Raw genomic sequence first — 25,958 nt, forward strand, 5'->3', positions numbered from 1 at the left:
TGCTGGCTGTGTGCCGTAGCTCCTGCAAACCCACAATCTTGACCCAAACGTGGTCCCTGTCAGCAGCGGCGCTTTGGGGCAAGAAATGCATGCCTTCATCCCGGCCAAGCAAGCACAGGGCCTGAGAAGTTGCAAAATATTTTTATCTTCCTATTTTGTGTTGTGGCGTTGGGGATGTCTGCACAGCGAGGCCACTGTGTCTTCCCAGTCACCCCACAGCCAGGCACCAGCAAGTCACACGCCACCAGTTAAAGCTGCTCTTTAGGGATCTTGCAAATTGGGAAGAGAGGGCAGAGGTCTGGTTCAAATCCCAGTAGCTCATACAACAGCCAAGATTTTTCTGGAGAAGTCACAAGCAAGTGACACAGCCGGGGCCTCCTATCTACTCGCTTCTGGGAGAGAAGCGTGTCTCTCCTGGGGTGTCCCAGCCGAGCCAAGGGTGCCCAGGTGCCGTGAAGGGCTCCGGCTCCTGCCCAAGGGCTCCACATCTCCGGGTGGGAAGCACCAGGGTTGCACCACACGCCATCCACTGTGGCGCCCTCCGCTCCACTGCCCGGCTCTGGGCACCCATGGGAGTCAGCGAAGGAACACGTGCTCCTTCTCTTTTCCTTTGTTAAACACAATACCCCCGTAACAGTTGAGGGGATGCTTTATACAAGGAAACCTCTATGCACAGAGCTCGGGAGGAGACAAAAATAAACAGTGAGGGATGCTGGTTCCTCCAAGACCTGCTTCACAACCGGAGCCTTGGGCTCTGCCACGGCCGCAGTGCCCAACTGCTTCCCATTAAACATCCTCTGCCCCTCATGTGGTCTCCGTAACCCAGGGGTTACGTCTGCTTGCTTGCTTAAGCATGGAAAGCTTTTCTTGGGTTTTTCGACACATAAGAGCCTTATGGGACCAGGGCAGCCAGGCGCCCCGTTATTTCACACGATACAATGGTACCATTTGAGAGCGCTGACTTTCTCTAAACTGCTACCAGATGGTCACCTCCTGTTCCCAGGGAGGAAAGAGGGGGAGGCTGCAGGTCTCATCTTTCAAGGAGCCCTTGGAAACCCAACACAGCATTAACCACTCACGGCCCTTAAAAGCTTCCCAGGCCCCTGTCACCAGGCAGCAAGACGCTCACGGCAGTTTTCTACCCCAAGTGGAGTGCAAAGAGTGTGTTCACCCGTGTTACCGCGGGGCTGCCCAGGTCTGGTCCAAACCCACTGTCCGTGATGCTGCTGAATAGCTGTTGCTGTAGCAGAGGTGGTTGGACTGAAGGCTCAGTTAGAGGGACAAGCAGGATGCCTCGTGTATCTATAGGGAGTACATACACTGTGTATTAAACCTGAAGATCCCACAGCAGGAGGGGAAGGGAGCTGCAGCCCTGCTCCAGGGCCAGATCAAGGTATCTCTGCTGGTGCTCACAACTGCACCAAGCCCCTCAGTGGAGTCAAAAACATGGGGCTGAGACGGAAAATTCACTGGCAGTGCAGGCAGCAAACAATGCTACACATGCTCGCGGGACTTTGCAACTACACTAACAGCTTCAAAACAGCCCAAGAAATTTGGATCTCCTCTTACATCTGGAGAAACGAAGGCAGGAAATTTTAAAAGCACCCTTCCCCAGACTAATGGTCATCCAACGTAAGAGAAAAAATAAGTCAAGGTTGCTGGATCCCCTCTCTGTGCTTGCACCATGAGATTTCACACCTTTCTCTTACCAATAAACTAACCTTGTTGCAATATATACATACAAACAAACACACATATATAAATATAACAACAATCTGCTGCTGTTGCGTGACTCTCACACCATCCTGGGTCAGGTGATGAATGTTTTATGCACAAATAAATCCTTTTTCTGACTCTACAAACAGCATTCAAAAGAAGTTGCAACAGATTGCATGGTCTGATACAAATCCCGTGTCACAGATAATGCTGGCACCGTGCTGTCAATGTGCAGTGCTTTCCTGAACGGTGCAAACAGTACCAAGAGCTGAGTTACGGAGGAAAGTTGAGCATTAAGGCAAGTTCAGGGCTCTGATGTTAACCAAAGCTTTTCAAGCTGCATTTCATTCACTCACAACAAGCTACAAAACAGCCTGAGACCGATGCAGCAGACCCCTGATTTACCAGAAATGAACATGCAAAAGCAAAGCCAGGACTAAGAATAGGAAAAAAAAAAATATCCATACTCAGATTAATTCAAAATCCCAGCTTTCCCGTGCCTATAATGCAGTTCTAGAAAGGTTTTAGCTTTGATTCTCCATTACACTTTGGTTTACATAACCATTAACCCTCAGCAAAATGCTTCCAGATCAGATCTGTATATTTTACATCCCTTACATTAATTTCATACTTGTACAGAAAATTACATAAAATACAGGGTTATACAGCCCAGCAGATTGCATTACTGGCTCTGCCACAGGCTCTCTGCAGCTTTTGCCTCTAGTCTGTGCTCCAGTTTCATAAGGGGAGAGGGAAGGAGAGAAATAAATCTTCTCTGCGCCTCCCAGGGGACTGCAGATTTGCTTTGGTTCAGTAATATTTCTAAAACACCTTAAAATTATTACCCAGAAGGCAAAAGCATGATGCAGATGGTCTTGCAGACCCAAGACCCACCCTGTGCTACCAGTTGCAATGCTGCTACCACACTGGGTATAGGAAGCTGTGAGCACCCAGATGCCAACCCCAAGAGTCGCCAACCCCAAGAGTCGCCAACCCCAAGAGTCGCCAACCCCAAGAGTCGCGACTCCCAGTGCCCATGCAGGGCAGGGGTAGCAGAGTGACTCAGGTGGGCAACCAGCCGACTGCATGATTAAATCATTAAATGATTAAGTCTCTGCTGGAGAAGGCGCTCTGATGGGTGGTGTTGCAACATGCAGGTTACAAAGCTACGGAAAAGGGTAAAGTAGTAGAAGTGGCTAAAGGAGGGACCCAGGAGCTATTCGGGTCCACTGCCTGCGCTGCCAGCTAGCCCTGCAGTGCTGATGCTGATGCCATTGCAGCCAGCTCCAGCATCTCTGCTGGAGAGGACAGCCAGCACCGCAGTGTCAGCAGCTATCCAAACATCCTGAAGGCTGGCAGAGAGTGGAACCTCCCCTATTTTTTCCTCCCTGGTAAAATAAACATGCTTAAAAAACCCATGAAAATCCATCCTTTTCACATTTCCCCATATCTGCACTTCCAATGACCAGATAAAAGAAAGACTGAAATCCCAACCCCTGTCCTCACACCCCTTCCCTCCCAAACCAGTCCAGCAGACCAGTGCCAGAATGATGCTGGGTGCCAATGCCCTCACCACTAACCTCTCCCAGGGCTGGGACAAGCTGAAGAGCACCCAGCTCACGGGGAGAGCACGCAGCTCACCCGGAGCAAGGGGCTGTACAATTTTGTGATGCTTACTCAGCCCGCCACCTCTATGGCTTGGAGGATGGCAGCACAGCCCGATGTGGTCACGGTGTCTCCTGCCCTGCAATCCGCAGGATGCTGCTTGACACTGGTGGCACCTACACCCAGGCAATAGGTTCGTACCCCACCCCAACCTCCTCTAACATGGATGCCAGCAACAGGGCATCTGCTGCAGTGCTGGGAGGATGCAGGGGCACAGACACCCATGATGTCTCACCCTCCAGCACTGAAACCAGCCAAGAGCTAGCTTGGCTGGACCCTGCACCTAGGTCACCGCTCCAAAGGTGTCCCCAGGAGACCCAAGTGCTGAGCTCGGTCCAGCACCTTCACAAAAGCAATCAGAGTAAAAGCCTGAGTCACAGCCAGTGGGAGATAAGAGCTCTCATTAATCTGAGGGCAGCTTTTCAGAAGAAGTTGAGGGTAACAATAAATCCCTTCGCTGCCCAAGGGCTACTCCCCAGCAGCATGGTTGGCGCAGCAGGGAAGGGAGGGAGGAGGGCTCTCCTGCACCAGCACAGCAGGTGGGGGCAAATGAGTAAAGCAGAGGGGTGCCAGGACCACATGACACCCTGCAGGTATGAAGCGAGAAGTGGCCAGAACACAACCCTTGCCCCGTGCTGAAGGGCATGACAGCCCACCCCTGTCCCACAAAGAGCTCCCCTAAGGGGCACTGACCCACTCCAAACAGGCACATCCCCATCAAGAACGGGACTCAGACCCATTGACTCATTTGACAGGCTTCAAACAAGCTCACACAGGGTTTAGTCACTTGGCTTATTGCCTACACGTCCCACCTCTGAAGACCAAGAAGGTGCCAGAGCTCAACTGTGGCGGGAGGAGGGAGGGAGGCTGGGAGAGAGAAAAGAGTCCGCATAATGGTCCTGCAGAAAGACATTGCCTTAAATATCAAATATCAGAGTCAAAATCACGAATATCTGGAGTGATTATGGGCTCTGAAGTCTCCATTATTGTCTTTGGATTTATGACAAATCCCAGTCCAGGCTTTTGTGGCTGCTGTCGGTCCTGGCTCCTGAGAAATGGGCTGAGCAGCTCCCTGCAAGAAACAGCGGCAAGACAGAAATGAAGCCAGCACTCACAACAGCGAGGCCACAGGACACCCGAAGGGCCAGGACTCTCCCTCAGCAGCGGCTTTGCTGGCGTGTATTGGCCAAGAGATATAGACATGGACACTCAAATCTTATCAGGCATGACCCAACGTGTTCTAGAGGTGCTTCCTACTCACTCCATCGCCATAAAGCACCAAGAGTCAATGAGCAAAGGGTAAAGCAGAAGAATGATTATACTTGAGGTGAGTCTCTTACTAAGGGAAAGATGCTGCCAAAATCCCAGAGACCGGCGAGTACTTGGAAGAGCCAGCATGGTATCCATGCCCCACACCTTGACTCACCTCCAGGCACCAGCGGTACGCTTGCACAGCCAATGTAGCTGCCCTGATCCCGGTGTAAAAACTCATCCTCCCTCTGTTCCTTCCCACCCAGCCACTTCTGAAAGGTTTCTTTATGATTAGCACAACGCTGTGCTCACTTTGCCCAAGACTGATCTCAAATGGAAAGTAAGAGCTCCCCCATACCAGCCAAGACTGGAAACCCTCCATGCTGACGTACAGCCAAGGACACTCCGCTCCATGCTGCAGTGGTTGCCCGTCCCCAAGGACAAGTAGCCCAGCCTTCCTTGCAGAAGATGACTATAAACAACGACCTTTGGATGATCCTACATCCTAACCGGGGCCAGAGGCTATCCTCAGAGCCCAGCTCACGTGGACAGAGAGATACATGTCCTGTTCTTCCCTTTCCCACTCCCTCACAACCTTTTTATTCCCAAGGAACTAAATATACATAGGGGAAAAAAACCAACCACAATGGCAGGTCTCCGCTGCCGCAACCAGGCAGATGCAGTTTTTCCACTCTGCATCGAAAGCCAGTTCTGCAGGGGAAGATACAACTTCTGCTGGGGAAGATACAACTCCTGCCTTCCCACAGGCACCTTCCCCGGCTCCTTCCTCCCCACTACACTCTGATTTGGCAGAAACCCCCATTCACCCCAACCTTTTGTCTCAGATTCAGAAACATAGATAGGAAGAGCGGAAAAAAGAGAGAAAACTCTCTGAAGTGCCTGTAAAGCTGGCCTTTGAGGATATCAGAGGTGACTTGCTGTCTCAGAGCAGCATGCTACATCGATCAGCTGGGAGAGTGGCACCGGCGCTGCCCACACCGGGCTGGTGATGAACAGTACCAGAAGAGACTAACTGCAGTACAACTTCTTGGGGACAGCCCAGGAAATCCAACAATTGACATTCAGGAGCTTTGCTTCACTCCTAGGGTTGAGATGATCCAAGATATAATCTGAAAGATCTTTTTGCGTTTCCTTTTCCAGGCATTGAACCTCCACACACGTGGGACCATTAGTCACACACCCAGCCTCCCAGCCCGCTCCCATGCATGCAAACCCGGGCAAGCACTCATCCTGCCAACGCTGAGGCAGGGCTCACAGGGGGGACCCTGAATCCAAGTGAGGTGCTTACACAAACACGAAGCACATCCCCTCTCGGGGGCCTTTCACTGTGCTGAATTCAAGCCACATCACCCACATAACATCACGACCATCCCTCTGGCACGTTCCTGCTAATATTAGCAGCAGGGCTGAGTCCCAGCATCTGCAGCACGCGGGCAGCAGCTGCTCCCCATGGCAGCAGGCGTGCCAGCCCCGAGCAGCCCAGGGGACACACCACGGCCACGTGTCCCAAAGGCATCCTGGGCATTTGGACAAGTAAATTTTAAGGACAAGCCCATGAGATTTGTGCACATAGAAAAGCCTATTTCTAATACAGCCCCCTCCTGAAAACAACCTGGCTAGTGGTTTTTAATCTTGAACAACCCTTAAAACCAGGGCGTAACTTAGCAAAAGTCAGTACCTCATCGAGACTAAGTCTGTGGCTGAAACACTAGAAGTACCCTGCACAGGGTGGTGCAAGACGGGTATGTCTGTAGGGAAAGTGTCCAATAGTGGGGAGAACTTAAAAAAAAAAAAAAATAAAGAGAAAGAAAACCCAGAGAAGCCTTCCTATCAGCACCAATGTGTCCTGGCAGGGCTGCAGGCTCCCTGCCCCCGGCACCCAGCTCCACACAGTGCAGACTGCTCAGACCACAGTGCACCCACCAGCAAGCACGCGAGGGAGCTGGGCTGGAGGGAGCAGGTGAATCGGGGATGAAGAACCATCAACAAAGGCTGTCTTGTGGTTTCTGCCAGAGGGAAGCTGCAAGTCTGTGCCCCCCGCTGGCTCTAGCTCCAGACATGACACTGAACCCCTCGGCACCACCCTGCCACTCCACACGCTTACAGCCCCACGCGGCATTTACTCTCACTCGCAGCTTGCACCCACTATGACATTTTGTGTTTCAACATTACAAGGAAATGAATCTGGTGTTAACTGACAGCATTGGCAGAGGCAAGGAGTGCTCAGCATCACTGCTGCCAACTCAGCCAATTCACCATCAGCAACTGCCAGCAAAAATGTGCCTCAGTTATCCCGGGACTCTGCTCAGCAGCAGCCACATCCCACTGGGATGAGGGGCCAGAGCAGATCTCTTCTCTCTTACTACAGGCAGTAGATCAAGAGTGCACAGTGCTTTAAATCTTTATCAGGATGATAAGTATCATGTTGCAGAGTTATCTTTGGTCACCATTGCAACCAACCAAAGCTGTGAGCAGCAACATCCATGCCTCTTCACAGTCAAACGTCACAGACATCGACACTTCACATCACCCAACTGGAACAAGAACACGATGGTTTGGGGTTTACACAACATTAACACACTGCACAAGCATCCCACCACCCGGCTTGATTTACCACTACAGGTTCCCTTCCCTGACGCTTAGGCGTCTGTGTCTGAGACTCGGGGGAGCTGAGCAGCTCACAGCCCCCTCCGAGGCAGAGGTGAGCCGCAACTGCAGCTGAACCAGCCACGCTTCTGAAAACCTCCCAAAATCTATAAACCTAGGGACAGAGCTGTTGTGCTCTGTAAATCCTGGCTAGCCACAGACCTAACAATGTCCTCCCCCATTAGAGATGAGGAAGTTCTTGCCAGTCAAATAAGCAGGATTAGTGCCCTCCTTGCAGGACCTGCCGGCTCAGTCCGAGGCGGACACACATACTGCTGCCTAGATCCGACCATCCCCATCACATCACCAGGCACATGGAAACACGCACTCTGCTGTGCTGTGTTTCCCTCTCACGTTGCTTTGATTTGGAAACTAAACTGGACTTGAGTACCCCATACTCCTTCCCCCTCCCTAAGGGCCCTTGCAGCCCCCTCAGGCTCACGGCGGCTGGCAGCTCCCTGGCAGTAGCCCACAGCCGAGCCAGCAGCTCCCAGCCTTCTGCAGCCCAGCCGGCACAAGAAACCTGTTGGTCCTATGCCAGGCAGGGATGCTACGGTCCTATGCCTGGCAGAGATGCTACGAGGAAAGCAGGCTGGAACAACCAGGGTGATTCGGGAGGGCAGGCAGTATGTGACCGGCAAGAACAAAGAGGGCTCTGGCTGCTGGGTGATCTGGTGTTTCTGGTCCATGGTATTTTTGGCTGATCTCTCCTGCTTGGCCACGGGCTGCCTGGGGCCAAGATACCCACCCAGCAGACACCAACACTGCATCTCCTGCCCTACAGGCTCGAAATTAATTGCCTTGTTCTTGGGAAGCTGCTATGCAACCCAGAAAACTAATTAAATTGTGAAACAGTAGCCTGGATCCCTGCTCAAGGGCAAGGCCAGACCTTTTGGCTGTAGATGCAGAGAGCTTTCCCCAGCCTCTCCCTCTGCACAGGCAGCAGCTATAAAGTGCTCCATGGACTGAATAAAAAAAAACAACCAAAAAAACACTGCAGAGTAGCTGAGTGCCACCAAGGAGCACACACAGCCCGAACAAGAAGCCCTGGGGCTCACAGCAGAGCCTTTATCATATCCAAGTAGGGAATTACTCATTCTTCAGAGATTTAAATGCAATTGGGGCAAGCGAGAGGAAAGGCTATAATTACATCAGCGCTCTGGAGCCCTGCGGTGGGGAAGCTCATGAGTCCCCAAAGGACAGTTACAAAGGCGCCGTTGAGCCCCGAATGCCAAACCAACGGTGTATTTGGGTCGCTCTCTGTGTCCCAACGCTTGTTAGTCCCAGTCTTCCCAAGGGACATGACTTTCCTCAGCCTCCTGCTAAGCCCTCTGCTCCCAGATTTAGCCGAAGAAAGCTGAGGGGCTGGAAAAAGAGAGCATGAACGTGGCTAAACCTTACGAGGAGGGCAGCAGAGACCCCAGCCCTGGCCACCCGTTTCCTGCCTGACCTGGAAGAGGAACCCTGGTGCTCTCAGCTTCCTCAGCTACCCAGCAGGAAAAACACCCGCTCCTTCCCGAAGGCACGGCTGGATTCCCGTGTCCCAGCCTGCAGCCACACGCGCAGCCCCTGGCTAAGCTTTCACCACGGCCCCCACATCTCCGCTATTGCTCGGGTGGATTATTTTATTTTTTTTTGGTTGGGTTTTTTTTTGTTTCTAGAAACCGCTGCATGAAGCTCAGTTTGGGCCGCTGCCAGGACACGAGAGCGCATAGGGCCCGAGCTGCTCTTCCAAAACTCTGCTTAGGAAGATGAGCTCCCCCGAGCCGATCTCTCAACGCCTGCTCAGACACGAACCCCCGTCCCTCTCCTGCCTGTATTTAACTCTCATACCCATCTGGCAGCAGCGCGCTTCTCCCCTGGCTTGTTTGCTTGCCTGAAAAGCGCCACGGATGCTGGGGGAGACGACATCCCCGTCGGTGGGCCCAGGGGGCTGCCAGGAGACACCGCAACCGGGGAGCCCCGCAGCCATCGGGCAGCTGGGGCTGGGCCACGGGGCAACGGCAGCGGCTCCTGGGGCCGGCGGGTCCCGCTGCGGGCACGTCAGGGACCGGGGTGCGCGACCCCCCCCCCCCCCCAGGGCTGCGCTCGCATCCGCAGTCGGGGGCCAACAGCGGGGCCGGGGTGTCCGGGGACCTTCAGTCTTGTCAGGCGCGTGTTCAGCTCTAAGCAGCACAAGCCAACTTGGGGAAGGGCAGGGAAGGGAAAACAGCCCGTGAGATCCTGCCGTGGCAGATAACAGCCGGGCGCGACCGCTCCGAACAAAAGGCACGGGAGCCCCGGCCCGGGCAGACGCCGGGAGATGCGGGCACGGCGCTCCGCCCGGCACGGCACGGCAGGGCTGGGCTCGGCTCCCCCCGTACGGCACGGCAGGGCTCGGCTCGGTTCCCCCGGCACGGCAGGGCAGCAACGAGGGGCAGGCGGGGGCGGGGGGGGACTCAGTCCCGTTCCGCCGCGCCCCCCCAGCGCTGCGCGGTGCCTGCCAGGGGCGCAGACGAGCCGCGCGCTGCCCAGCCCGGCCCGCACCAACTTCTCCCGCTTCTCCCCGGTTCAACCCCGAACCAGCAGCACCCGCAGCCCCGGGCCACCCACCTTCGAAGTCGGAGATGATGCCCTCCAGGTGCGCGTTGACGGCCGGGTCGGCCATGGCGGGGCGCGGGGCACTGCCCCCCGGCTCTGCGGGGCGCGGGCGGGCGGGCGGGTGCGCGCAGCCGCCGCCTGCGGCCGAATGAATGGCGGAGGGCGAGAGGCTGCGGCCGGCCCCCGCGCCCGCGGGCAGCCTGCCATGGCCCCGGCCCGGCCCAGCGCGGCCCAGCCCGGCCCAGCCCGGCCCCCTCGCCGCGCACTGGCTGCTCCCCACGCCCGTCACCGCCGCCCCCGCCGCCGCGCCGGCCCCTCCGCGCAGCGCCGGGCGGGGGGGGGGCGCGTCGTCCACGCTGGAGCTTGTCCCGCATCCCGCCCCCCGCATCCCGGGGACACGCACCGGGCACGAAGCCCGTGGGAGAGGTAACGACCCTCGGCTGCCCCACAGAACCAGCCCCACCGGGTGGGTTACGGCACTGATGTTGCCAGCACCGGTAACCCATTCCCTTTTCAGCTTGCCCTTCTTTGGGAAGGAGCCACTCGGCCGCCCTCCTCTATTTTTATAATTTCTGAAAATCAAACCGGAGCACTAGCTAGCAGCGCTAACGCAGCACTACCCCAGCCAAGCCACTTCTGCAGCCAGCTCTGGAAGATCACGGCCAGAGCAGCAGAAGGGGCTGCAAAACCTGCCTCGAAGCGAGCACACAGCCAGGCACCTCTGGGCCCAGCATCCCTGCACCAGGCACCTCTGAACCGGACACCCCTGCGCCAGGCATCAGGGTGCTGCAGCTGGCTCCTCTCTGGCCAGACATCTCCTCTCCAGCCTCTGGGCATTGACACCAGCCCCCTCGAGCGCCCTGCTGCCTTCCCTCCACCTCTCACACCCTCCCGGTTTGTGCAGCTCTCCACTCATTATCTGATGTTTCTCCCTTCCCATGTTGATTCAGATCCTGCCCTCCTGACCCTCTTTTTATCCTCCCCACCCTGTGTTTTAGTAGCATCATTTAAAAGTGATGATACCCACTGAAATGTGTCCAGGCACATCAACAGGAAAAGAAGAATTAATGGGCTGGGGTTAGAGTCCACTTTGGGTGAACCATAAAGAAAAATTATGCAAAACAGTAGTACTGTTACCATATGTTCCTGCAGAAAATACGTGCTTCATCAATTATGTCACACTTAATTTTACACTTCCAAAGTCTGCAAACACCACAGACTCCCCAAGAGTGTATGTGAACCAGAAAATGAAACCAACAGCACCAATTTCCCAGACTCAAGAAGTTCCACGTTTTCCATGCTGTTAATAGCTTGCAGTTTTAACCCAAGGTAAGGCATTGCTTTAAAAGTTGAGAAAAGAACAGCTTAAAAGTCCTGAGAACACACCTTGACAATAGAAGCTGGTACTCGGACAGACACGGTGGTTTTCCTCCCCTTTCACAGGCAGCAGCGCTCAGCGCTCTCGTTTCTTGCACTCATAGCGATGTCAGAAACCAACATACCACAACAGTGCAGAGAAGAACAGGCTCTGCATCTCCGTGCAATCACAATATGGAAATGTAAATGCCTCCCTGTGCCATACATGGTCCCTAAAGCCCCTGCTGCGCACCTCCCCAGCAGCCCCGCTACCCGAACGCTGGTGCCTTAGAGCAGGACAGGACCGAGCATGGACCAGCGGCTCTGCATGCTCTGCAGGCGGCGGTGGCTGCCACATCATGCAGCATCCCGTGCCGGCTGGCCCACACCCAGGGCATTGATTTTCGAAAGAAAGTGGCTTTATTTTTCTCTTCTCAGCTGCTCATATGCAGGTCACATCCACAATCCATTTCAAGCAGGTAGAAACGTAGCTGTCAATAGTTAACCTTGGTTACTGAACAAGAAAAAAAGCTATTTCATTAAAATCTGTCGATGGCTCTGTTGCTGGGGCAGCAGGACCTAGACCAGCCTTTTGCCAAGGCCCTTAAGCACCATGACTCCCCAGGAGGCTCTCAGCCCCAGGTTGTAGAATGGGCTTAAAGGGGATAAAATCAACTAAGCAAGACAAACCAAAAATCAATACTATAAAAAAGATTTTGAAAAAGCAGTAAGGTCACCTGGGGAAGGACTGAGCACATTTTTTGATGTTCAGAGTCTCCCCCCTTGCAAACCCCATAAGATTCAGTGTCAGACCCACTGCCTGGAGCTGGTGGCACCCCCTGAACTAGGTCACACAGGCATCGGTGTGGCACTGTGATGGAGACTGTTTCTGAGGTCAGCTGGAGGCAAGAAGAAGTAAACCACTAGAAAAAAAACCCTATTGTTTCATGGATTATGAGTAGTGAGTGTCACAATGACACCCGCCAGTCTCATGAAGCTGGTGAAGAAGCTCAAAGCAGCAGAAGAGCTTGAGGCAGTTTTGTTTAGTCCCAGTTCCCTGGGTCACTCTGCATTCCCCTAAGCAAAGACGTTATCATCCTGGATCTAATAAAGGTTTAGCAAACCAACAGGCCTAGAGGAGAGCCCCAAGAAGTGTGAAATAAAATATCCGGACTGTAAGTAGGAGTTCATTTTCATTAAAACCAGCTGGTTAATATTGCACCCATGTGCACCTAACACACGGAGAGGGGGAGAGGAAGACGGAAAATTACAGCAGCCGAAGAATAACAAGAATATCCAGAGCTCTAATAGTAAATAGTTAAAGCAGGAAGGTATGTAAACAACTCACTCCACAGCACATAACCCAAGCGCCTGCTAGTAGAGGAGGAGCAAGCTTTCCTTCGGGAGACAGGCCCATCCTTCTCTCTCCTGGAGACTTTCTTGCACCTTTATCTGACTTAGCCATGGTCACAGGCATGGCTTCGCAACAGCCAGAGACCAAAAAAATAATTGACTTGTCCCGTCTGCTCATCACAACTAAACACCATTTCATCTGGTTTTCTACCTGCATGCTGAACCCAAAACCTCGTGTTTAGCTAAATACTTCTTCCAGAAAGGGGGCAGCCCTGGGAAGCTAAGCACCCACCCCAGAGGGATGGAAAATTCACCACCTCCCCTGGAATTTATTTCCAGGGCTCCCCATCAGCATAGCACAAGCATGTGCCGTGCTGCTCATCCCAACAAATTTCGGCACAGGCCCTGCTTTGCCCTGTCTGGTAGATCGAGGAGATTAAGGACCCTGAGCCTTCTCCTGATGATGAAAGATCTCCCACACTGATCACATCACCTACATTCCCTTTGATAAATTAATCAGGTTCTGCTCCTTCTGTCCTTAGTGTCAGGTATTTTCTTCAGTCCCTTAGTCCCTTATCTGGCTTTTCTGCTCCTTTCTCCCAACATTTCACAAGTGTTTGTCACTGGATTTTTATTTTTATTTTAATAAAGAGTGCAAACTCACTTTTCAAAAGAAAGGGAGCAGATCACATCTCTTCTGCTGCTTACTCCTCCCCCTGCTCACATAACCAAGGGTCTCACTGACTATTGTATCAGAGTACTCGAGCTCCTGGTCAGCTGAGAACTTTGGGATACTTCACACAGCAACTGCTGCCCAAGGGACAATCCCTCTTCTGCAAATCACCGGCTGCAGGAGGGTTTTAAGTCAATGGCTTTACTTGCTGTATTGCATTACAATGGAAATATTTCTTATTTCCTTACTAACAGAGGGCACTGACTGCCCAGTCCTTTTCTCTTCGCCATCATTCTGCTCTCCAGATGAGCAATAAACTTCTTGCAAAGTTGTTTTGTTGGCCTAGAAGTGGTTTCCTGACCCCAAAAAGGCACAGTCTGTAAAATCTGCTGATCACTTAGTTACAGATACCAAGCTAAAACTAGCTTGATACCATGATAGCTGGCAGCTGCAAGAAACCTTGACTCGTGTCCCCTTGTACCTTATCCCTGGGTTCTCCTGCACTCCAGGCAGTGATGGACCTTGAAGGGCTTCTCCAGATCACAGCACAATCTCCTCCAGAAGCAGCCAGTGCTGGCCACTGCCTCTGCCCTGACATAGGCACAGGGGGACCACGATGCAGAGCAGACCTAGAAAGTCACTTCAAGGAGAAGAAAAATGTAAGAGACAAAAAACCCAAGGAGATGGTAGCTGCCAGCATTAGAAGATCCTTTGCCAAGATAGGCCAAGGCAGAAAAGGGACTTTCCTATCCACGCACATTTTAACCAGCACTGCACAGTTTCCTTGCAAGCTGCTAAGAATGCAGTCTTTCAGGCAGATTTTCCTCCTCCCACAAGTCAAGGTTTTTCTGAACCCATGCAGCTCTTATCGCTCTCACAATCTGCTGCAGTCATGAGCGTCAGGCTCAGTTAGAATAGGTGGCATGAGTCATTGTGGCTACCTGAATCTTAAATTCTCTCATACACAAAAGCAGGTAATTAATCCACAGCACCTTCCCTTCTCTCCTCCTATTTTAATTAGAAAACAAACCTGTTTATTGATTCTGGCCTCATCTATAAAATGCTTTGAGACTTGGTGACCAAAAGTACTATGTAGAGGCAGACAAATATTGCTATTAACCACCTAATGTTTCTGTTGAGAGTCCAAATATCTTTTCTTGTTGATGATCACAGATGAAACATCCTTCCCAGCCCTTCTGGGTAAGCACAGTGTGTGGGTGGAGGCTCTTGCACCACACAACACCAACTCCCAGCATCCATGGTGGTCCAGCACCCCCACGGCATCGCTTCGAGCCAATGTACAGGGCAGCACTGGCTGCACCATCCACTGGCTGCTGTCAGATGGGCAGCACCAGTGCAGGGGAGCACGTAGAAACAGACGTATAATAACCCAGACAAGGCAGATTTGAAAGGCGAAGGGATGGTGAGTCACATCTCTTCTTCCTAAGCCAAAAAACAGACTCTTGCAATGACTTTCCTTTCTGCTCCTCTGCTCCCTGTGCTTTCTGAGTTCTTGTGCCCAGAAAACATTTCTGCTTCCAGATCCACCAGGAAGAAGTGCAATGATCTCCGTATTACAGGTGGGGAAACTGAGGCACATAGCAGACATCACTCAGAAACAGGGAGCTGGCAAGTAATAAGACCAGACCTGGCTGCAGTGGTGAGCAGTGTCGAATCCAGCCCCCAGCTCCTTGGGAAGTGCCAGTGTCACTGGCTGGGAACGGGGGGGATTCTGGAAGCAAAACCAGAGACGCAGTTCCCATCATCTCCACCCATGCTTTCATGTCAATGACGGCATGAATCCAGTCCTGCTGATTACGCAGGAACTGTCATGAAAAAAGGCTCTTTCCCAAGACTTCAGGCTCTTCCTGCTTCCCAATGAGTAGGAAACACAGTGAGAACGGTCACACTTTAGTGCTAGTCATACTTCTTCCTTTGCAAGGAAACTAAGATCATGGGAAAAGTCTAAAAAATTCATAATAGGTTTGCTGATTTGAGATTTCTGGATCATTAACTGATTTTGTTGACAAAGGAGATGTGGCCAGATCTCATCCCTTGGTGCCACAGAGCTATGCAGCCCCTGTGCACAGAAAAGGTCAGGTAACCGTGAAGACTGGATAACAGAAATAGGATAAAATCTGGAAGAACAACGGAAGATCGGTACCTAAAGGGCTTTTAATAAAGTCTTTCCATCAATGCGCAGGACCTCACGGCACCAGTGGGTCCCAGCATGACCATGAGCCGCCAACGCCATGCAGTCACAGCAAGAGCGCTCCTAGAATGTGGTAAGCAAGATACTTTGAGCAGCAAAGCAGAAATCACTAGTGCTCCATCTTGAGTCATCCTGGCTACCCAGCATGAGTGATAGCCAGCAGAACTGAAGGTGGAGAGGGGATGAGACTGCTAGAAGCATCACATGTCGATGCGCCACAGGGGAGAGCTGCTGAGGGCAAACACCACTGCTGCCAAGGGAACAAAAAGAAAGCCCCAATCAAACCCCAAACATGGTTGTGGTATAAACAGGTCAATAAGAGCTAGAAATGAGAAGATTTTAACAGCTAGTGATGGGAGATATGAAGGGACTGCTGTGAAATCAAGAGGGCAAAAAGCAAAAAGGGTTTCAAGGTGGGGCATGGCTCTTCGTTGGAAACCCAATGTGACATGGGGAAGGAGACGGTCCCTGAGCCTACAGCTTCTCAGGCATCCACTGCACAAACAGGGAAAACTGCAGACTTGGTGTTCTGGGACACCCCTGGCGCTGAGAGGCCCCATCAGCACTGGGCAAGCGGAGGAACAACCACAGGCACAAGGTCCCCACAGCTGCTTCTCCCCTACCTCCAGCGGAGACGCAGCAGTGGGGGCCAAGGCTTAACTTTGTCTTAGGTTTAACTCCACCAAGCCAGCATGCAGAGCAGGTACCAGCTTGCTCTCAAACAGGACAAGGGAACACATCACGTGGTTACACCGAGCAGGGCAAGCAGAAAACCAGCATCCATCCTTTCACCTGCTAATCTGAAGAGCCGAGTCTTTCCCGTGGCTCACATTTGCAAATTTTTAACGGTCCCCAACACCTCCGCTGCCTCTGTGGGGACCGATGAAGTCACCCTGGGTTTCCACCAGTGCTAAGGTGGGATTCAAACCAGGCACCTGGTCCCAGCGCCTGCCAGCAGGAAGGATGCCGCTGGTTAGCACCCACTGTGCTCGGATCCAGTGGCACGTGGCTGGGCTGTGGGGGCACAGCTCTGCCCCTCAACGAAGACCTTCCTATGCACTCCAAGCCTCGTCAACTCCAACAGGTAATTTGGTCTGTATGCATGGGCCAAGCTCACTGCAGGCCCCACCAACCTCACACCAGTGTCGGAGCCCAGCTTGATGCATCTCATGCCGAGCCAGCGATTCCGGCTATTGTGCGTGCGAGAGCCTGGAAAGGGAAACGCTGAGCCTGGCCCAGGCGCATGGCCCCAGCACCAGCCAAGCGCACACCCAGCGCCCCGGTGGTCCCAGGAGGGCTGGGGAGCCGGGGGGTCCCCACCGCAGCGCGGAGCAGGCTGGCAGCCCCCGTGCCTGGGAAGGGAAGCGAAGCGCAGCTCCCTGGTGTTGATTGAACGGCGGGGAACGCTTGCAGGGGAAGGAAATGGAAAGAGGATCAGGAACTGCATCTGCCTGAACCTCACGCAGTTAAAACAAACTCGGTCTCATGCCCTTGTTCATCTCTTTTAGTTTCAGGTCAGACTTTCCTAAGAAACTGGGAGGTGCCATTTAGGATCCAAGCAGGAAACTGACTTAATTATCTTAATTATTTTTTTAAAAATGTAATCATTAATTACTGCATTTTAAAATTAAGACCAAACAGGCATAAAAACCAGTGCTGTGTGACAGCACAGATGTTTTAATAGAAATGAGAGGCTTCAGAAACCTCGCTCATCCTCTAATGAGTTTAACACACACATGGCACAGCACGTTTCCATTGCAAAGCCTTCCCGTGCAGCTGAGAGTGCAGCTGACTCCAGAAGAAACTGCAGTGCCTGGACCTCGAGGCAGGGAAGTCCTCCCTGCCGTTTGCACCACATGCAGTCTTATGGTAGTTGCAGGGGAGAAAAGGGGAGGCGAGGGTCAGCCAGAACATTGAACCCCTCGGAAAGAGGCCGTTTCCATTGCTGCAAAGTTCCCAGCAGTCCCTAATTAGGGAGAATTTGCAAGAATAAATAAACTGGCAGTGCTACACGCATGCACTCCTCTTCCAGATGTGCATGTCTCATTTTCACGTGGTGTCCAAGGCAGGGCTGGAAACTCCATCCCCGCACAAGGGGAGGAGGCAGGCACAGCGTGAGCTCCCTATGCCGAGCCCACCCCCATGGCAGCCCCATGGGTGCAAATCCCACTCCATCCCACCTCTCCACACACATCCCAGCTACCTTGGGCACTGCCTTTCACCCCTCCAGTGTCACTGTCCCTCTTCCATCACACTGGGGTACCCGGCCCCCACGGGACCCTCCAATCCCTGCTGCAGAGCAGGGCGTGAGCGGCTTTTACAGCCACTGCCTCTGCCGCTCTCTCAGCTGCCTGCTTTCGACCTTTTCAACTCAAAACTTTCCAGTCATAAATATACCAGCTCATGGCAGGAAACTTGCTTTTCTTATACTTCTCCCCTGCTTCTCAGAGAGCTGTTTCTAGCAGCTCGCGCTCCCTGCGCCAGCCCCCCGCTGTTTCTCCCTGCTCCTCTGAGATATTTCAGGCATGCAACAAAATCTGCTGCAGCACAAAGACCCTAAAACTCTCTGTAAAGGCTCAGGAAGTGCCACAAGCTGCAGGTCAGGCCTCGAGAGCAGCTGTACCTCCTGATCTCCCTGCTTACCATCAAAGGTTTTATTATTATTATTCCTTTTTGACATAAACCAGTTTGATAAGAACAATTCCCAGATGGAGCCGCAGCCCCACACCCACTCGGCTTCCTCCGGGCAGCGTGGACACAGCGCGGGAGCTCACCGCACAGCGGGACAAGGACACAAGGGCAGGAGGAAAGGAAGGAGAGGAAGAATGAACAGAGTTTTCCTTTCCTTTTAAAGGCTTTGGCAAATGCCAGTAAAACCACCAGCAGGGATGCTGAGGTGTGGTGGTCAGCATCCGAGCAGCACTGAGCACCGCCAGCCGCTTCCCTTTGCTCCAGCTCCACCACGCAGGGATGGGAAGGGTACCCGAGTGGACAGGCATCGCTGCCAAAATCCATGGGCTGTGTGCGCCTGTTTCCATGTGGATGGGCATGTGGGTGCCCCTGGCATCGCCCTGTGATGGTCTGGCCAGGGGCACCATGCCCTCAGCTCCACTGCCTGCACTGCCGCTGCCCGGGAGTACTTTGCAGGTCCGACACAGGCACATACATAAAATCAGGCAAGATCAGCGCTGTTAAACTCCTGGGCTCAAGGAGTGCAAATGGGAAAGAGATGGGACAGCCTGGATCCGAGGTGGGACCAGCTGCCTTCAGGGAGGGCAGGGTCTGCCTTGGCTTTTACATCTCATTACATTGTCCTCTCAAAAAGTTTATTACAACCCTTTCAGACTTACACAAAAGACACAGCTCAGGTAACGCCCCACTAACCAGATCCCAGCATGACCAGGCGGGCTCCAGGGTCCCAGCTAGCTGAGCTGCACTAGGCAGCACTAAAGCAGCAACCCCGAGCTCTGTGTTCAAAGGGTCTACCCCAAACACAAGAGGCAGCCTGGGTGCTCAGACTCCAGTCGCCTCTCCTGCTGGAAAAAACAGACAGGGCCAAGGGGACCACAACACCACCCCCCCCCCCCCAACCAGGTCTCCACCAGCACACCAGCCTTGGCTCCCCTCTATGTCTCTCGGATAGCCAGTGAGTGCTGCTAGCACAGACTCAGCCTTTTCTACAGATGCAGAGTTGCACAGTTGATTTAAAAATCTGGATTAAAAAAAAAAAATCAATCTGATTTAGTGTATAAGATTTTAGAGGAATTTCTTTTGACTTTCTCTCCCTTTCACATGCTCAGCCACTTCTGCCTGCCCCAGGTCTTGCTCGCGCTGTGCCTGCAGGCTCCCTGCTGCAGGGCACTTGTTTCTGCTGAGATTAAATCATTACCGAAGGAGGGACCTGATGCTGTCACCGCCACCCTCAGGCTCACCCTGTTTGCTAGAAGAGACTGTCAACACCATGCCTCATCGAGAGCAGGATGACACTCAGGCTTCCCCCCATCCACGCCTGCCCCAGTGAAGCTTTCCAAGAGCCATCTCTCGGCAGGAGCCACAGCCAGCACATGTGGCTGGGGGACGCTGGGGTTTTCAGCCTCTAGAAACAAAAGAATACCCCCCAAAAAAGAAAAAAATATAATAATCAGTCGGGAGATATGCTGCAAGCAGGCCAAAAGCAAGGGCCATCCAGCGTTTGCCCTAAATGGGAAAGAGGCGCACGAGCGCGCCAGGGCAGAGCACCAGCCACGGAGAGAGGTGGCACCAAGCCAGGCAGGAGAGGAGATCTCCAGCAAGCAGCATGAGGGGGAGAGAAACTCCCTGCTGGCAATCTCCCAACAAACAGGACAGTAAAACCCTGAAGATGGGCCGAGGTTAGGGGTCCTGGAATAGGGCAAAACTCAGAGACACTTCAGCAGCAACTGTGTTGCCATCAGCTGTGGCACTCGGCCCTTGCCCGGGGGCAGCTGCACAAAGCATCTTGCTGCAGGCTGCCAGGCAATTAGCTCTGATGCTTTTGTTTCTAGGTGAGGACAACAGAGTCCAAGTGTCCTGAATGAGCAGAGCTGGACCCGCTCCCTCGCAGTGACAGGCAGGGCTGGGTTATCTCTCCCCACACTGAGCCCATCCTCTGTTCGCACCTGACCCCTGCAGCCAAGCCCAGCAGGGAAAGGGCAAATTCCCCTTCCGATGAGATGTGACCACTGCCATCACACCAAGCCACACACAACGAGAAGTGATCACTTGCCATTATTGCTTCTCGCCACCCCACCGTGCGTGCCACTCTCCAGCGAACTCAGTCTCACTGCGCTGAATATTTGGTAATACTTATCTTAATTTGCAGTGCTAGTGCCTATAATAACCACAGCAGGTCAGGGAGTGCTGGACTAGATGTTCCACCAACAGAATTAAACTGCCCTTGTTTAGGAGAAGTTAAAATAAGGTAGAAACAAAATCTGAAGCGTTTTTCCTTATAAAGGAATGACAAGAGGAAAGCGCTGAGTGCATTAAGCATCAGCCTGTCTCGTTCAGCAGGGACTGGCAGTGTCTATAAGCTCAAGGGATATTGTTATTCCCAGACAAGTAATCACGGGGCAGACCAACACAGCCATGTTTACATTAACACAAGGGAATAAAAGGCCAGACCTGAGCTCTGTCTTTACATACCTTCCTTCCCCTCCCGCCTCTGGAAAAATCCCCCTGCACACAGTACCCCCAGTCTGGTTGGTTTAACGACCAGACGACATTCCTGAGAGTCAAATAAAACTGCCTTGCTGCCTCGAGCCAGTGCCCGGTCCCTGGGGAGCACTCCTCTGCAGAAACACGCGTCTCCACACGTCAGCAACACCCTCGGACCAGAAGGGCCCTTAATCGCTCCGCCAGCACACGCAGCTGCCCAGCTCCAGCCCCCGCCGCAGGCTGCACATCCCCTGCCACGCACCTCATCGGCAGCGCCGGCTCCGCTTCTCTACGTGGTTTCCAAAGAAGTCTTCTCCACAACGGTCGCTTGTGACTTGGCAGAGCGCTGCCTGCCAGCTGCAGGGCGGACAGCTGTTTCATACACGGCAGAGAACTGCCAACGGCCCCCAGCAGCGCTCGGTGCTTTCTCAGAGCCCCAGGGATGGTGACCCGATGCAGAAGTGGGGCTGGGCTGTCCCCGTCCTCATCGCCAGCACAGCCCGGGCACTCAGTGAGGTCTGCAAGCTAATGGCAGGGGCATGCTCACCTGCAGCTCCAGCGAGCCAGGCACGGTGGAAGCAGCTAGAGGCCGATTTGCACGCAAGCAGGTCAATTACTTGGAGAAAGAGGTGCCTGCCTGGCACTTGCCAGTCTGCAGACAGGTTTAAGACACACAGGAATTGAACCTCCGGTTCAGACATCACTGTGGCCAAACTGGCCACCTCCTTCACTGGCCTCTGGGAGAGCCCCTGGCAGCACAATAAAAGGAGTATTTAGTAAAGCTACAGACTCGCTTGAAAAAACTGGAGGATGATGAGCCATTTTGCAGCCAAGCTTCATATAAACACATTGATAATGATGTTAGCATCAGAGCTGGAGATGAATAGGGCCGCAGGCAACAGCAGGCCTCTCTGTCTGCCTCAAGAAAGCCCCTTTCTTGCAATGCACATGTTTAATCCATGATCTGTGTCTGCTGCCAGCCACATTCATACCAAAATTTGCTCACCTCATCTATCTTCTCTATATCCACAGATTTAGGTGAGGCGGGAGCGCAGGCAGAATGGCAGGGCTCACTGCAAACTCCACTCTGTTCTGTGCTGTCCTGCTCTTCGATGAAACCTCCACCCTGTCTTCATCAGAGGTAACTACACGGGTGGAGGCCAGCGGTGTCGCGCAGATGTGGCTAAAAGCTTCAGTGTTTCGCAGCTTTGATGAGGCCCATCTGAAACAAACTCTCAGACACGGAAGACCCATTTCTCCATCCTCTCAGGGGACAGAGCTGCGCCCCGCTGTCCCTCAGGGCAGACAGGCTGGGGACAGCCTACAGCCTAGCACCGAAAGCCAGTGGCACTTCTGGTTCACTGAGACCCTCCTGCACCATGTCCCCTCTGCACCTCTCAGGGACACTGTCCCAGCTCTGCTCTGTGGACAAGGAACAGCCTCACCAACCGTGCCAAGCTGCTCATTAGCTGAGATAACACAGCGGCAACAGCATCAGATTGTCCTTGGCCTGCTGAGGATAACGTAGGTTTGGGCCACTTGGATTCACTTTTAGTCATGTTGGTGCAGTCCCGGAACAAAGCCTGCATGCTCATCTCTAATGGATTGGTCTTGATTTGGCTGTCACTTTGATTTGCATCGCTCAGCAGCTTTGCTAATTGCTTGAGAAAACGCAGGTTTGCGTAGCTCCTGGTCCCTGAGCTCAGTCAACCATGCGTTGAGTACAGTCAGCCTCACAACTGCATGAGAACATAGACACCAAACACTCGTCCTGGCAGGGAAGAAGACAATGTCAGCAGAAGTCAGACTCCTGTAAGTGCACTTGTGAAGACACTTCACTGAGTTCAAAGAAACAACCCTTCCTCCTCAGCTATTGCTGCCACTTTACATCATTTACACATGCCGACCAGCTACAACCTGCCATGATTTTCATGGTCATTCCTGTGTAATAATAAACATTTTATTAAAACTATGGAGCAAGCACTCCACAGCATAATGAATATTCATGCTGCCTTCCCCAGGGATGAACTGGGATCCCAGCACAGTACAAGCTCTGCAAAGCTTTCCCTACCCATTTGCAAGGCACAAAAGCGTGGGAGTTGAACAAGGATCAGTATTATCCACTAAACCACAGGATGAGCTTTGCAGGAACTGGCAGGCTGGATTGCTTCCAGGCACTAAAGAAGGCAAATAGTCCAGCCCAGTTCTCGCATGCCAGAAATGTTGAGCATCTGCAGAGTTGAGAATGTGAAGACAACCTACCCTGTCCTGAGAACCAGGCAGTCTCCCTCCGCACACCCCTGGTGATGCACGTTACTCAGAGGCAGAGCTGTATTATTAAACAATTCTCCTTATTTTCCTGAATAACACATTAAAAAAGCATTTCGGACATAGTGCTTTCCTTCTACATCTGGCAAACTTCTAGCTGATAGAGAGAAGAGCTGACAAAACTCAAGGAAGGCTGACAAAGGAATAAAGCAAAATAACCCCCTCCTCAAAAAACAGCCACAGCCTCTCCACACCGAGGCTCAGCCAGGGGTTTGCCTGGAAAGGTCTGGCTGGAGTTTACGTTAGGCAGCAGCAGGATGGTTAGGGGAGGATGAACTGGGCATCTTCCAGGGAGAAACATCCCAAGCAAAGACACAGCTCTAGATGCTCCACACTGTCTGGGGCTTCCTGAAAAGTTTCCCACCCCAGAGACAAGGATCTCTTTGCATCTCATTACCACTCCTGATCTTTTACATGACGATAACTATCTTTCAGCCACATCCAAAGAGAGACCGGATGTCTGTCTATCTTCTATTGCAAGGTCTCCCCCATCCCACACCAGTCACCCTAGGATGACTTTCCTGTCCCAGGAATTAGATCTGTTAGGCATTTACAGGTTGTACTTGGTCTGCATTTCCCTTAGGTCTTCTCCTGAAGGAGGCGTGCAGCTCTCCTGGAGCTGCAGCACTGGAAGGTCCCACAGGAGCAGCCACAGCGACACCCATCAAGCTTCCCAGAGCTCAGTTTTGAGGCAATGAAAGATCCCTACGATGTGCTATCTGTGCTTTTGCTTCCTTTCCCCTCTGACCCTCACACCCAGAGCTGGGAGCTCCTTGCAGCCAAGCTGGCTTAGAGCAAGCACTTTCTCAGCTTCAGAGCCAAGAAAAGCCCCCATGGACTACAGGCTGTTACTTCATTTGTTGTCAAAAAAGCACAGTGACAGAAATCACTAGAAGGGCAAGGGGCTGTTATTTATGACCCAGATTTATTGCTACTCTCCTTCCCCTGGGCCCGTGGAAATCTCAAAGTGCCCTGGCTTCAAGGCAAGCCCATGAAATGCAGCTCCTCAAAGTCCACGTCCTGCTTCTCAACTTCCCCGCTCCACCCAGCCCCCAGAAGCTCCCAGAGGTGTGGCATCCTCCTTTGCCTGCCAGCACAGAGATAAACCTCAACTCCTACGCCTTCCTAGAGAGAAAAGCCTGATCGTAGCGCAGTGGGTGTGTGGGTCCAGCTCCTGCAGCATCCCAAACTGATGGAAAGTCACATCTGCAGGAGGGGATTCGGAATACACAAGGAGGTGAGAGACTTCAGGTGGGGCCACACAAGCAAGACAGAACTCCTGCGGATGACCTTTGCTGTGCAGGTAGCCCAGCCCTGCTGGCCTGAGCCTCTTGCTGTGCCTGAACTGGCTCCCAACAGCTTCAGCAGCGGCAGGCACTGGGCTGACCCGCAGCCACAGCATGCCCTGCAGTGGGTTCCCAATGGCTTTGCTCTGCCCGAGGTGGCTCCAATCCCTCCCCGATGTCACGGGGCTGCCCAAGCCTCTGGTGCAGCTCTGCATGTTGCAAGGGACTGTCAGCAGTTTGCAGATTGCATGTCCCAGCCCCATCTATAAAGCAGGATGTTTATATAACCCTAGGAAAATGCCAAGCGCAGCAGGACTGAGAGGGAATACACTTCCAGCTGCTGGAGTTGGTGGAGCTCTGATGGCCCACGTCAGCCGGCCCACGTCAGCCGAGAAACTGCCCTTACCTCTTAATCCTAAAAGGGCAACTTCCTATTTCATGGAAAAGAGCAAAGTCCTTGCAACATAAGATGTTCCTGTGCACAACAGATACAGCTGATGAGCAAGGTATTAAATCGAAACGGCCACTTCCAGTGCTTCCTGAGAGAGACCAGCTCCCTGCAGAGCAAATTCTGCCTCTCTGCTGGAGAACACCGGGTTTGGGTTTTTTGTTTTGTTTGTTGTTGTGGTTTGTTTTTTTTTTTTTTCCTAAATCAGTTTCTTTTCCAAGACAGGAAAAGGACTGAAAACCAGCCTGGCTTTATTGTTTAAGTCCATGCAATATGAATGAGAGGGCTATGAAGGGGATATTTTTGATGGGTTACTTTGATGTTGGATCTGACATATCTGCTTTAAAAAGTTTCATCTGTGAGCAGCAGTCTGCCTCAGAAAGCAGCTTTAGAGATATTGGCAGCCCTTGATGTTTATTCATTTTCCTAAAGAAAAGAAAAATGCTTAAACCATCCGAAAGGTGATGAAGAGGCAGGTCAGGGACCTGGGAGCCAAGATCTAAAGCAATTGCAGGGGAACATGTGACAGTCACTGGGAGCTGAGGACCTTGGGCAGGCAGAGGTGGGAGCAGCAGAGGTACCCGGGCTGTGGGTGGAGACGATGCCTCCGAGCCTCGTGCGCCTTCTTAGTCATCCTCACATGCATCACCACTGCACTATACATCCTGACACTGCTGACCTACATGGGATGGGTTAATGCAATTCCTATTTACTGTTTACAGAGAAGGAAGTGTGAGAGACAGGTCGATTAACTCAAGCAGCTTCTCCCAGATTGCCAGAGGCAATTAGGGAACAGTCCTGCTTCTGCTGGTCCTTCCCAGCTTGGGACCAGGGTCAGCTCCTGAAGGTAAGCAGGTATTGTAGCTGGAGCAGCAGTAACCTAAATTTCAACTCAAAACACAACACAAACTTCTGCTAAAGTTCAGACAACCTCTGCCCCCTAAACGGCCTCTGCGTTTTAAGCCAGCAGCAGTGAAATTTGACAGTAAAAGCTTACACTTCAGATACATTTGTATGTCAACAGCTAGCACTTCTTATTTCATGGGAAAATCTGTCAGCAGAATGTCTTGAGCACAGCCAAGGTGCCTTTGAACCGTATGTCCGACACAAAACTGGATTTCTATTCTGCAGTGCTGCGGGGGCACAGAGGGGCTCCCACCAGAAACAGGGCACTGGCAGCCGCCAAGACAACACGCAGCCTTCTACAAGAAGGATTTTATCAAAGAAAAGGAGTAAGTTACTTGGTTT

General features: G+C 52.6%; 1 protein-coding gene across 4 annotated transcripts in view; it reads right to left on the reverse strand.

Moving 5' to 3' along the window:
* SEPTIN9 (septin 9) overlaps positions 1–25,958 on the reverse strand; it is a 144,781-nt gene that overhangs the window by 66,779 nt on the left and 52,044 nt on the right. Inside the window, exon 1 of one of the 4 annotated variants that reach the window (XM_055797701.1) lies at positions 9,892–10,074. The exons of the other annotated variants lie outside the window; for them this stretch is intronic. Within the exon in view, the coding sequence (XP_055653676.1) occupies positions 9,892–9,946 (55 nt within the window). The 5' untranslated portion in view covers positions 9,947–10,074. Of the gene's footprint in view, positions 1–9,891; positions 10,075–25,958 lie in introns of those variants that run through there. 4 annotated transcript variants of the gene reach the window in all.

Source organism: Falco peregrinus, chromosome 2 (genome assembly GCF_023634155.1).
Source record: "Falco peregrinus isolate bFalPer1 chromosome 2, bFalPer1.pri, whole genome shotgun sequence".
Classification (NCBI taxonomy): domain Eukaryota; kingdom Metazoa; phylum Chordata; class Aves; order Falconiformes; family Falconidae; genus Falco; species Falco peregrinus.